This window comes from Charadrius vociferus, unplaced genomic scaffold, assembly GCF_000708025.1.
Source record: "Charadrius vociferus isolate BGI_N301 unplaced genomic scaffold, ASM70802v2 scaffold436, whole genome shotgun sequence".
Lineage (NCBI taxonomy): Eukaryota > Metazoa > Chordata > Aves > Charadriiformes > Charadriidae > Charadrius > Charadrius vociferus.
In genome coordinates, this window is record NW_009649187.1 from 1,708,267 (window position 1) to 1,722,333 (window position 14,067).

The 14,067-nt window shown below is 36.0% G+C and overlaps 1 protein-coding gene across 1 annotated transcript in view; it reads left to right on the top strand.

Annotated features, from left to right (window-relative positions):
- Positions 1-14,067, top strand: part of PLCE1 (phospholipase C, epsilon 1) — a 130,856-nt gene that overhangs the window by 73,480 nt on the left and 43,309 nt on the right. Inside the window, exon 3 of the mRNA XM_009888695.1 lies at positions 818-1,134. Within this exon, the coding sequence (XP_009886997.1) occupies positions 818-1,134 (317 nt within the window). The remainder of the gene's footprint in view (positions 1-817; positions 1,135-14,067) is intronic.

Below are 14,067 nucleotides of genomic sequence, written 5' to 3' on the forward strand. Positions count from 1 at the left end.
TTATTGTTCAGAGAGCCCATTCTAAACTTATCTAGTTGGAAGACTCATACTCACTGTTTTGGAATCATTGTGATGATGTTTCAAGCTTCCCACACGGTCTTAGGAAGCTTGACTTCTTCCTTCTTAGGAAAAGTTTTATTTTTCAAGGGACATCACTGCTAGGATATTATAAAACTACTGTGAATCTTTTGTAATAACGGATAAAACATGCATACTCCCAAATACATGCATCTTTCCGGAGGAATGAAAAATGTTTTGTAACCTTGGACATCTAGTTTCACTGTGCATTCAGGTCAGATAAATTGTATCTTAGAGCAAGAGGAATATGAAGAAAAATGCTGACCACATGGGTTTTATGTGATCATTATACAGTATTTCTTGTGGCAGTAGAGTCCCGATGCCCTAGTTGACGCCTCCAACCCCTCTGTACTGCGGACTCATGTGGAGGCAAAACAGAGCTACACCCTGCCCAGATGATGCTTTTATTTGAAGTTTTGACACAGCGGCAGGTGACTGAAACAGGCGTTTGGATAAGTCAGGAAGCGAGCACGTTTTGGCAGGTAGCTTAATCTCAGAAGCCTTAGTTACCAGCTATCTGGCTAATATCACATGTCGTTTTATAGACATATGCAGAAAGACCCCAACTAAAAGAACATATTAGGTTGTTTAAGTATAAAGTGGTTAGGATATAGTGTACTGCTGAATAAATGAATAAACAGTTGAACAGAACAAAAAGAACAAGTTGTCTTGCTTTTGAACAGCCTGGCCCAAGAGTTAAAGGCGAAACCTAATAAATTTTTTATTTGTTTTGTTTTAGAACGTCAAGCGTGTACATCTATGGCCGGCTCCAGCATCCTTCCCTCCAACGTGGCTGGTATCAGCAAAGAGCTGATCGAACTGCAGCACCTCATCCAGTTCCCAGAGGAGGTTGCCAGCATTCTGACCGAGCAGGAGCAGGAGCTCTACCGGAAAGTCTTACCCATTGACTACCTCTGCTTTTTAACCAGGGATTTGGGTAATGCTGAATGTCAAAGCAAGCTGCCGTCTATTAAAGCTTCCATATCTGCTACTATTCTTTCTTCCCCCAATGGTGAACATAATGCTGTAGAAGATCTTGTGACAAGGTTTAATGAGGTAAGCCAAAATTTTTAAATTACTTTTCATAAGAGTTATTACCTGATTTGTGGGTTAGTTATTTCCTTTATCTCTCAGAGCTGAATTTAGCTGTAATGACAAATTTTTGAAACGTAAGTTAAGATGACATGGGGATTTAGCTAAATAACTTCCACTGAATTTAATAGGAGTTATGTGAGCGATTTGCTCCGTGAGTTTGGAAAACTGCAACCTAAGTTTTTCCTGCACATTGTAAAGTAAACAGGAAGAAAAAAATTACAGTTTTCTGTTTCTTTGTATTTATACTGACAGAATGAGGTATACTTTCAGTCGGTTTATTATTTTGCTCAGGAGCTGGAGTTTTATTTATTTGTTTTGGAGTTTTGTAGACTAAGCATGATCTTAGGAGTCAGCACAGAAGTATTATAAACTAGAAGTTCCTGTATTCTGTATAATAGAACTACACTAATCTGCACTATTTATTTATTCATTTAATCACTGTGTGTGTCTCGAATGTCGCTATACAAAGAAGTGTCATTTAGCATGACGCGTTTCCGTAAGTCAAGTCGTGAGTTCTTTACTAAGATTTTACTTCATTTTCAGTAAGGTGATCTTCTGATGAGTTTAATACAAAATTGATCAAGGATGAGATAACTGTAAAAAAAAAAAAAAATCCACTCCAAAAACCCAACCCAACCCAACCCAACCCCAAAAAAGCCCCTAAATAAAACCTCAAGTTTTAGCTGCAGAAAAATGGAACAATTTCTTTCTTCCTTTTTTTTTTTTGTGAACCATATGCAATGTTACCAGTTTCTAGATTAATAGAAATGAAATGGAATAAAATGAAGATAGTCTTGATTTATGCTCTTTTAGTTTGTTATCCACTGCATCCTTATGCTTTAGTAAGAGATGAAAATTGTGCAAGTATCAAAAAGACAGCACAAAATTAAGTAGATAGAGCAGAATAGGTATTAACCCCCAGTGAACTTCCTGGGCAAATACGAATCAGTGATTGAATATTTAGCATGTTTCCTGCATGCTATTGAGATTTATGAACTAAAATAGTGTAAATATGTTGGCTTCTCTCACCTAATTCTATTATGGGAACATAAGAAAAAGTTGCAACTACAATATTCATTCTTTAGGCAGAGCCTAAAAATAGTTTAAATTAGCTCTAGTTACTGTATTTAGGTAACCACCGTGGCTGGTGCCTAGCTGGAGAGGAATCTACCTGCTGACCCCGCCAGGGTCCTCCTTCCTGTGGTGCTTCTCTTATGGTGATCACCATAGTGAGGGCAGTGGGAAAAAGGTGAAGTGGTCAAACTCTAGTATGACCTGGTGAGGCACAGTGCCTGAGCAGTTTGTTAAGGTGTTTTATGCTTAGCTGTACAAATTAGATTGACCATCATATGTTCTGACACTGAACAGTCACAGGATTGAAGATCAAGTAGGTGGGGAAGAAGTCTTGTCAGAAATGACTGAGACTAGTCCATACCAACGAGGATTTTAACATTAAAGTTGCCTTTTGGTAAAATAGTCAATGTTATCTTTTAGTATTAGAGGTCTGACTTTGCAATTTTTGTAGTCTAGCATTACTTGTCTGGTAATGCTACAGGATCATTTTTCATATAATTTGAATTAATTGATGAATATCTGGTGCATAGATTGTATAATATTTAGTGCAATGGATTATTTTAGGTATAATCTGGAATAACTTTTTAAAACATGGATGTTATATGTTTAAATGGAGTTATTGTACAATATTTACTGCTTGTAATAAATCACTGTTTTGCTATCTGCTTTATCTTATGGTGGAGTATATCAGTTGCCATAGCCAATCACAAGCGTGAACTTTCAAAATGTCTTTGTTTATAAATGGCAGGAAAATTCTTGTGCAAAGAGTCATGCTTTTGTTGGCAAAAGTTAATGAGCACTTGCTGATGTTTTTGGCATTGCCTATAGAAATTCTGAAGTATATTTATAATGTGGGAGCCAGAATGACTTTTAGGATGACAGGCTTATGATACCTAATGGGAAGAAAATTATTTCATGCCATTGTTCTGTTAAATGAGCTATTATAGTATATAGAGGATTTTTCATAAAGCAATATGCTTTTTAGTTATTTTTCTGACACTTTATGTATTCCTGAGGAACGCTTTATAACACTTGTTTAAAATGACAGTCAATAATTGCTGTTTTGTTACACAAAGGAACTTCTTTATTTAATAGAAAAAATACTGACATTTTCACGGAAGCTTAGTTTGAATGAGGGCTGCAGGAGTATTATAAAACAAATTAATAATTAAAAATAATGATTAAAATATGTTCAAATTACTAAAATATCTTTTTTAAAATGAGTTTAAGTGAAAAATAAGGAAAAAAATTGGTCTTGTTGAGGTAAATTTTACTACTGTTATTTACTGTTTAAATTCCAGTAACTCCCAGAAACCCCCATTCATGACTGAAGGTGAAAACGCCCATTGACTGCAGAGTGCAAGATCATGTGGTAGATATTGGGAAACATCACGTGGTTCCCTTATATTTTAAATATGCTTGCTGTTACAATAGTGTTATTTTCTAGGTGTGAATGATTTAAATATGGTTACTGGTGAGATACATTGAGTATGCATATTTTCTAATAATTTGTGTAAACTTTTCTATTTACTATTGGTTAGTGTTGCTTAATCTGAATTACAGTATTTACACCTCAATGGGGTCTCAAAGGTATAGGAAAGATTTACATGGGAGAAAGCATGTCTGGTGAGTGGTCAGCCTTAGGCGTTTGTCATGGAAATGGTCTATGAAGATTTGCAGAACTGGATTAGAAATCAGCTGCCCTCTGCAATAGGTCAAATTGGTACTTGAAGACAATTAACACAGCTGAATGTGCAATAAATAACTACTGTTATTTTTCCTACTTAATTCTCATTTGTGGAAAAGCGTAATAATGGGCATACTGTCTAACACTGGATGAAGCTTGCATTTTCTTTTGCTGTACTACACAGGTAAGGTGTTTTGACTTAAAGTACTGGAAGTGATTCAGTGATCATGTTCATGCTGATGAACCACCAGGAACACTTCGTAACATCTCTTTTCTGTAGAAAGATGGGATGACAGTAGCTGGAGCTTTTGCCAACTCCAGTTTTTCATTATATCTGTATCTTGTTTTAACATCTCGAGAGTCTTGCAAGATTTCTGAAAATTATTGAGTCTCTTAGTATTACAATGGAAATACATTTCTGTCAGATACTCCTGTTCTGAGATCACAACATTGTGAGCCTTATGAGGGGAGCTAAAAAGTGTGAAAAGGATTTAAAAAAAAATTCAGAAACCAAGTTAAGAAGTACTTAGTGAGAAATCTGCATCACAAGTAACTTCAAGAGCAAGGTGAAAAGTTGCGGTTGTGCCTCAGGCCAGAAGGATTTTGCGTTTAAGTGGGGTGTGTGAGCCCTTTCCGCGACAAAGGTTGAATAGGCTATTGGCCAGCTGGACGTTAACCAGTATCTTAGTCTACTTGAGTGACAATGCAAAAACTAAGTAGTGATAGGTGGTCTAAATTTAATTTGTGGGCCTTGCCTGATTTTTTTTTTTTTTGTTTCTTTTGAAAACAGGAGCTCTATTCCTGCTTTAAAGGCAAGGTAACCAACTTAAAATGTTAGGAGAGCTCCTTTGTTACTGTCTTTGTGGCAAAGTTTCCACAGCCTGCTACACCTTGCCTGGAGAGCCACACAATTTGTTTTTAACCTGCAGCAGTCAGAACATAGTTGTCATAATGTCAGTGTCTGCTCGGGGTGTCCTCTATATTGTGGAAGAGGCATGATTCGTTTACTCCTGGGAGCTGGGATAACCTTGCCCTGTTTTGCATGGCTTTGGTGAGTGCTTTGACCATAAATTCAGAGGTATATCAAGGAACTCTACTGTAGCTGGAGACACCTTTTGTTTCTCACAGAAACTGGATGAAACGAATAACTGTGTGGCTTTTGTTTCTGATACATTATCTTAAAAAAATAAACAATGAAGATCAGAGAAATAGATTACCTTTATTAATATTCACAAAAGATGAAAATTATAGCACTCTAGCTCCTCTTCATGTATGCATTTTTTCTTTTCAATGTCAAGAATAATAGGGAGAAAAATTGTAGTAGTGTAAGTAGTGTAGAGACATGAAATATGAATAGCATGGATTAAAGCTACTGTCAAGCGCTCCACACATAGTAGCACAAACATACAACTGGCAAATCCTGTGCCGCTGAGGCTGGGAAACAGAAACTGCCTTTGTTTGAGAGAGCGTGGTTATGGCTTAGACCTGACATACAATTACTAGACGGGATTCCGGCATTATGTATTTCCCTGTGTCTTTTCTTGTCCTGGGTTTCCAAGTATCAGTTTATTCCCTATTGTGTTAATCAAGGTGGCTGCTGTGACAAGGAGCTTGAACACCCAATGACTTGTTTCAAAAATACATTGTGAAAAAGGTCAGTAATGAATGATCTGCTTGAATCCCACAAAATTGGATGGAATACGTTCTTGGATTCTATTTCATTTGTATTTTAAAAGTTTTGGGTCATTCCAGCTCTCAACTCTGTACAGAAATTCACAGGGAAATTAAATATTCACAGGAAAATATGAATCTTATAATCTGGTAATGCTGCGGTTTCTCTGCAGGATTTACTGTCTCTGATGGAGTTTTCAGACAGATGGTTTATATGACATATAACCCAGTCACTAAAGAGTTGTAATATTTACATATATAGACATGTTTTTTCAGGCTTCACTTCCCTAGAGGTACTATAGAAAGACAGTAGACATGGTGGAGATTGCCACTGAAGTTTAAATAACTTCTATAATGGTGCTATAGAAAGCCTGGTCACTGCTGTTTAAGAAATAGTTCATACAACTAAAGCTAAATTTTAAAATAATCAAAGAATTAGAGGACTTTTCAACATGCTGAGTAGATGCAGTAGGCTTGTAAAAAGAAAAGTTAAAAATGATGGATAACCACAGAAGATGAGAGATGCAGACAAAAGGTATTACGGAATTACTATGATTATGTGCTCTGCTGCAGAAAGAGTATAGACGACTATGTAATAGTTATCAGGTATTTAATGAGGAGGAGAACAGAATTGAAAGAAATGATACCATACTCCTAATGGAGTTGAAATACACATATTTCAGAATTAAGGAAGATAAATAAATAGGTTTGTTTAAGAAGAAATGCATCCTGGTGTTCTGCAATTAGCAAGGTGCTAATTCCCATGTAAAGAACAGATCCAATCAGTCTCTTCATTGGAGTAATATAATAGCGTAGCATCAAACACTGAAAACCAAACAAGGAATTTTGTGGATTTAGAAAAAAGGAGAGAAAATTATATGGTGTTCACCTGCATCTGCACCTCTTCTAGGCAGTGCGTGCACTATTTTGGACATCTAAATGTGGCTGCACTTGAAACTATTGGAAATGTTCTTTTATAATACTATGATTAAAATGAGGCTTTTTCCATTCATTCCTTAATCTGGAAGTTTAGATCAGATTTAACAAATATACAAAATCCAAGGAGAAGTTAAATTAGTAAAAGGAGGAAGTTTAACTGCTATGCTTTTAAACCCCAGATATGTTCCTAAACTTTCATTGATTCAGTGCTCATCCTCATTTTCTAGGATGGCAGATTGTAATCTCGGCTATCATAAAGTATCATTGTTTTGACTTCTTGTCTCTGTACTGTATAGAAAATTTAACAAGAATTTTTTGTAATACTTCAGAAGACATTTAAAGGGGAAACTGAAAATGTGGAAAGTAACTTTGCTGGTTTTACTTAGTGTGTTGTGGGAGAATTGAGCACTAGAATGAATGGATCCTGTTGATTTTTCTCTCACTTTCTTCTTGCAGCAGCTTGAAGTTTCAAATGGTATCAGCGCAAGGGAATGATAATTCTGTCTCTTTAACCTATTTGACCTGAAATTCTGTTTGTGTTGTATGTCTTGTTTCTCTGGGTTGTCTGTTTCCTTACCTGATAGTATCAGCAATTCTGTTATTTTATAAATGTCTTGAAGAAAACATTGTTTCAGGTACTCTGAATGCATTTGGTTTAAATTTTCAACAGCAGGTGACTAAATAAGATTTTTATGAAATAAGTTTGGTAGAATATTCTAAGTTTGTTTCAATTCTGGTTTTATTGCGAAAAGACAGTAAGGGAAGCCTTTTTATAAACAATGTACTTTTCTGGTATTTTTAAAAGGTGTATAGCTCCAAACTTGGAAGTGTTGAAATATAGGAATTAGCATCTCTTTAAATCTTTTTCAGATAGAGAAGACTCTTTCTGTATAATTTCAGGATGCACAGTATCTGTGCCACATGTACACAAACAATTAATGAAAGTATTTTGCGATTCGTTTTTTATTTATCATGAAGATTTTGGGCTACATGCATTCAGTATCACCAGCTATAAATAAAGCCCATAGTCCTTAACGGTTTGATTAAAACCGTAGTTATATGATAGTGGAGACTTGGGGCACGACATGTACTCATCAGCGAGACACAGCTGATATTTCATTTGCTTCTAATAATATCAAATTGATCATAAAGTCTTGTAAGAGCAAGGCAGTGGATCAAGCTGAAGACAGGTATTCTTTCCTGTTACTAAATGTAATTAAAAGCTGATTGTGAATTAGTGGCTAGTGTGGGAGGAGGAGAGTGAAATACAGTAACATCTAGCTTTGCAAAACCATTGGCTTTTGGATTCTTAAGACTGTGCACATAATAAAAATAATAGTAGTAATAGTAGCAATATGTTTTCCTGCTCTGATAGAGCACTGATTACCAGAAATTTAGTTTTCATGGATGTATAAAAACTGTGGGAGGACACTATTAAGGAGATTCTGCAGAGTTAGAAGAGCCCCGGTAGCTGGGAAGAGATAAGGAAAATGGTACTGAAGTGTGTTTTAGGACCCTGAGAACTGTAACAACATAGTTTTTTCATCTGTCCTTGTTACCTGCTGTGCCTTTCTCCATTTAGTTCTTTTCTCTGATTCCTGTATGGTATTATGAGTTTGTCCTGCTTCTTTAGCTCGAGCGCCATGTCATCCTTACTCAGTGTCATATCTTTATGATATGCCACAGTCTTCCTGGGCATCTGTTTCTTTTTCTGTATCTTTACTCTCCCAGACTCTTGCTCGTTTATGGTTTTTAGTCCTAGCCACTCTTCTGTCTCTCACCAGCAAAGCAACCACAGAAACCTAAGTTCAATATACATGTTGTAAACATTTATGTTTCTGTAAACAGTTTAAATAATTTCAAGCATTGTTCAATATAAACATGAAGAGTCTCTTGTAACTTGATCTTTCTGGCCACAGCTTCAAGTAAAAGAAAAGCAATACAAACTTAAAAAAACCCAAGGTGTTTATTTTTCCACACTGAGATATGCATACGAAGCAATTGTGATGTCTTCGATTGAAAGTCGCACCAGATTGAAAGATAATTCAAACAGCTGTCTGAAGGTAGTCCTGCTATGGAACTGAAAATGCAAAATAAGAAGTTCTATATATAAGGTGATTTTTTTGGAAAGATTGAGTTGCCAAAAAAATAAACTAAGAAGGTAAAAATGTTTGAACTGCTCCAGTATAGCACTGCTGCTGGGGTAGTTTCATCATTTGCTAAGTCATTCTTATATTCAGTAAAGTTGATTAAAAATATGGCTATTTAGGACACTAAATGATGGTGAGAGTTTTATTTTTAATGGTTTAAATTTCTAAGTTTTCTTCATTGTTCATTCAAAACACAAATTTAAACCCTGACTAGCAAAACAGCGACATGTCATTTTACTGAAATAATGGAATGTAAATAAATATTGCGCTCTGTCTCTTAGTTCAGCATTTTTTTGCAATGCCTAAATGGGTTTGCATAATACTTTTTAAAAGATTGTGTTTGTACAAATATTAAACTGTTTCCAGTCCTTGTTTGGAATAGTGTTTAATCAGATTTAAAATGGTAAATGTTCTTTGTAAGGTTATATAATTTCACTCAAGCATGTAAAGTGAACCATCTGTTCATAAGGTAATGCAATTTAAAATACTCGGATTTAAAAAATGCATCTGAAAATTATGTTGCATATTATACCATAACCCCAAAAATTTTAATAATGAAACATTACTGTAACCCATGTAAAATAAACCAATTCTGTGTTATATACTCTGATCCTTATATTCGTCAGTATGCACTGGTGGGTTTGTGCACAGTTCACAGTGCAAAGGAACTCATGGAGCTAATGCTGTGTACTGCTAGTGTTCTCACTAGCCTTATCAATATGAATCTGCTCCTTATAGTTTTATAAAAATGATATCCCTCAACAACACTGTTACTTTGTGGAAGGAGTTTGTAATGTTGTGAAAGACGGATTTAATATTTTGTTTAAAGAGGGAGAAATCACAGGACACTGATATACTAAGAATTCTGCTTTTAAACAATATAATGTGCTATAAATACTGCATGATATCTGATGAGGGTTATTGTTTTACATGGGTTATTCATGTTCTTCAGATTTTACTTAAATTTCCTGATTTTATCAAGCAAAATCATTAAAACCAGAATGGCTTGGTTAAATAGGTTACAGATTGTCATGCTTATCCTTTGGATACCTGAAAAATCAGCTTCTTGTTTTGTATCCGGAGACTTCTCATACACATACTTTATTTCATAAGTATTAAAAATTGCTTGCTTTCTTACTCCAGTGTAGGCAGTAAATAAATCAGCTACAATTTATTATAGAAAGACACCCGTGGCTAATTTTTATGTGCTAGATGTTAGGGAAGGTATGTCCTGTAATTTTACTTTGTGGTAAGCCAAAAGGTTTTATTTTACTTGCTGGCAACAGTAAGCATTAAACTTCAGGTAGACAGTTGTGTTTGCTAATTTCAGCTCTGAAAGCTGCATCTCTCAAGTATTATGAAGTTCCTAAAAAATGTAATATAAAAATAGAAGACATCATTTCTTCCATGTAGCATCACCCACTGAAATATGTAGTTTGGGAATTGCTGTAAGAGCCTTATAAACTTAAGAGCTGCGGAAATGAGTGTAAAGCAGTACAAATGACAAAACACTGGGCTTCACAGGTGGAGATTCTTAATAGCTTCCTCCCTCAATACCACTTCTGCATTTACATTCTGATAAACAATAAATTAATTCCTGTTCAAAAAAAATATCATGGAATACATTCTCTAGCAGCTATTTAAAGGATAGTAAATAATTTTATATATATATATGAATTTATAGTAATCTTGAGTATTAGAAAACTAAAAGAAGAAAACGAGTAATGTAAATCCAGGGCAAATTTAGGGATCTGCTTAATAATTCAGCAGGCAGTACGCTCTGTTCCTTTGTGTGTACTGCATGGAGGAGGATTGCTGTAGAATAGAATGGTAAACAGTCCTGTAGTTTATACTTGTAAGGACTTTAAGGTCATGTGCCATACCTTGAGGATCAAGTTCCATCATGGGTGTCTTTTACGTCCTTCATATTCTGTTAGTAAAAGCAGCTGAGCATCAATAATAAGCTGTATCCTGCCCCTGACAAATTGGGATATTTTTGCCTGCATATAGACATGACTTTAAATCAGTGGTAGTTCAGGCAGTCAGAAACATAGCCTCATATTATTTTTTGAATGTTTGATATAGATTTCCCATGTTTGAATGTTTAGGGTGGATTTATTTACTTTTCGTTAATAAAATGCTGTAAGTTTAAAAAAATGTATTCCTGTTATTAATTCTGACAGTTGACTTATAGGAACTTTTCTGTCTATTTAATTGCCTTTTTAAAAAAATACAAATTAAAAGGGGATTCTGAAAAATCAGTACAGAAATCTCTGGAGCCTTCTGGGTATGTGATGTCCTGAAAAACAAAGCTTTGTCTATCCTAAATAAAGGTCTGTCATTGCTCCAGTTGTGAAAAATTCCAAGTTAAGTAAGTTGAAACATTGAATGAGACTTAGTCACTGACTTAAAAGTATTCACAGAATGTTTGAAGGTTAACACTGAGTTATAATATGCCTTTCCCAAATACATTAGCAATATTTAAGTTGAATTTATTTGAAAACTTTGATCAAAGTAAGATAAGCCTAAAAGCCTTCAAGTTTATTGAAAAGAATAGATTTTAGTGCAGTTAAAATAGTAAGAGGTGATATATAGAGAATTTCAATAAAACTGAAATTGTGCAGATCTTTGTGTAGTACTGTGCTTGAGTTTGTTGCTCAGCTACAAACTGCATTGCCCAGACATCTGATGCAGATCCTGTGTGCTCAGACTAAGATTTGGAGGAGGCTGCTGTACCTCTGAAAATTTCCAAACTAGGCTACTTTACAACATATTCAATATTAATTCGGAACAATGTTGTCAGTGCTTTTGTGTAGTAGGTCACCAAAAAATACTTAAATCTTAACTAAGTATCTATTTGATTTGATTTTGTTTGTTTACTACTTAATATTAATATGTAGTAATCCTGAAGGACACTGATTTTTATCCATCTGAATGAAAAGACTGATGTTGTTATCAACTTGAGTGGATCGTGTTTCAGTTTATGACTTTTCTTATGTCTTGCAATCGTGGATACATTTTGTCATACTTTTCAGACTCATCAGCAGTGCAGCGGAAATCTAATTATAGGTTTGCTGTGATGATTTCTGTTCTCAAGGGAGTGTAAAAGGAGTTACGTAAACAGAACTATGCAAGTTGAGTGTGGAAAAAAAGTAAACTAAGGAAATAATGATTAATATGTGGCTATATAGATTGTGATCTGATGTTAAAGTGATAGCTAACACAAAAACTTGGTCCAAAAAGCGTTACTGGTCATGCTGATGAATGCTCGCAGTGTTATTTTGATCTTGTTGGCAGGCTACTACTGTGTGCTCTTTTGGCTGGGGTGTGCTGCCCCTGGTCCCGGAGCGAGCTGGTTCAGGCAGTGCCAGAGCTGTGGAGCCCTCACGCTGCTGTAGGGGCAGCCTGATAATAGTGCAGCTGGCTACCTGGTGTACCTCATCCTCAGTTTGGGTGCTCCTAGGGTGTGATGCAGCTGGGGAGATAGCTCTGCAAGACATCCAGGAATGAACTGCTGGAAGAGGAGGTGCCGTTCTGTGTCCAACTGGATAAAGTGTCCAGAAGTCACTGCCTGCTTCTGGTGAGGATGGAGCCTTCCTTTGCTCTGTTCACCCTGCTGGAAACCCCCTCGTAGAGGTAGAGATCACACTAGGTTTTAGTGACAGAGAAACCGTGCCACTCCAGGATACTGTCTGTGCTACTTACTTGCCAAAGTGCCTCAGGGTTTTCAATTCAACTTCCAGGTGATTTCCTTATTCACCAAGAAATGTGTATGTATACAGAGTTGTTCCCTGCTTTTGTGTGAGGTGCATCTAGCTCACGCGTACACAGACAACATCTGAGGAATCCCCATTCTGAACTTACATTTGAATGAAGATCTTGAAAATTTTGTTACTTTTGGAACACCATCTCTGCAGAGAAAGCTTTATGCATCCCAGGCAGCAAAAGTATAGTTTATGCATTATCAGGTATTTTGGGGATCCAGTGGCAGCTATACAGTCATTTGAGAATGTTGGTGATTCCTATGGAGGCATTCCTTTGAGGATGTACTCTGAATTGTTCATATATTTATCAATAAATCACAAAATTTGTAAGTATGTTTACTGAGTATTGTTTAATGAGTGTAGGTTTTAACTAATAAACTTAAGTTTCCTCTAAGTTGTCAAACATGATTTTTCCTGAAAATTACAGTCCTTTAAACTTACCTGAATTTGTGTTGTTTGTACATTGTTCCTTTTAGCTATGGCCACTATGAATAATTATCTCAAACTCATGCTATACCCAAGCTATTTCAGTGTGCATTTATTTAGAATGTTGTTCTTCATGATAAAGTTCTTGGATCCGTCAGTTCAATCTTCCTGGGCAGAATAAAATCTTCAGGGAGTTCAGAGCTGGGAAGTGACCTCAGTCAGCAGAAGTTCAGCTTTGATTTTTCTGTTCCTTTAAAGCCTACTGAATCAACCAGATTTTCCTGCCTTCAAAACTTCTGTGAGAAAAATCCTCTGTGGCATATTAAGTGGATAACTGGTAGTTCTGCTTATTAATTCTGTGTTTGTTTCCTAGCTGGGCTCCAGGACCACATTTAATTTTGGGGGAATGCCCCCTCAGCTCTGTTATCTGACTGCATTCTCCTCCCTTTCCAGCTGTCTTCACTAAAAAAAGCTAGGAGGAGAAAAGTTTTGCAGATGTTAGGCACAACACTCAGCAATAATCTCGCTGAATGAAATGAGGTGTCCTTTGTTCAGAGCTCCTTTTCTCTGCTCCCTCCTGTCTGACAGTACTGTTGCATTTTAATCATCCCTGTTCTGGTCTCAGGCTGATGAAACCTTCTAAGAAACCAGTTTTGGGGGTATCAGGCAATTACGCTTTTAGAGAAGCCCATAATCCTCCTTTCTGGGGGCTGTATGATGCATTCAGATTAACCAACCAACAATCTCTTAATAATTCATAGAAAATTTTTTCTTGATGGAGACCTGATGCTATTCGGACCCCCCAGAAAGGTCAATTTATACTCCTGGCTACTGCTACATATGACAAAAAAGAACCATAAGTTGAAACAATCTGTAGCATAGGTAGAGGAACAATTCTGTTTCTTTCCTAAATTCATCAACACGTAAAATGATATGAATGAAATTTTCCATTATCTGCATCTTATCCCAGCCTGCTCCTCATAATTTTCCTGATCTCCAGGAAAATGTGAAAATACTGACGTTTTTAAAGCTGGCATGTTCATTATTTTTATTGAGTGGGTTGTATTTTTAGATGCTCAGTTCTGCCCATTATTCTGCCCAATCTATCATATCTGCCTTTGCCCGTTCATATTTTAAATTTTAAAATTTAGAGATTCAGACAATTTCTTTCTCCTTCTTGTTT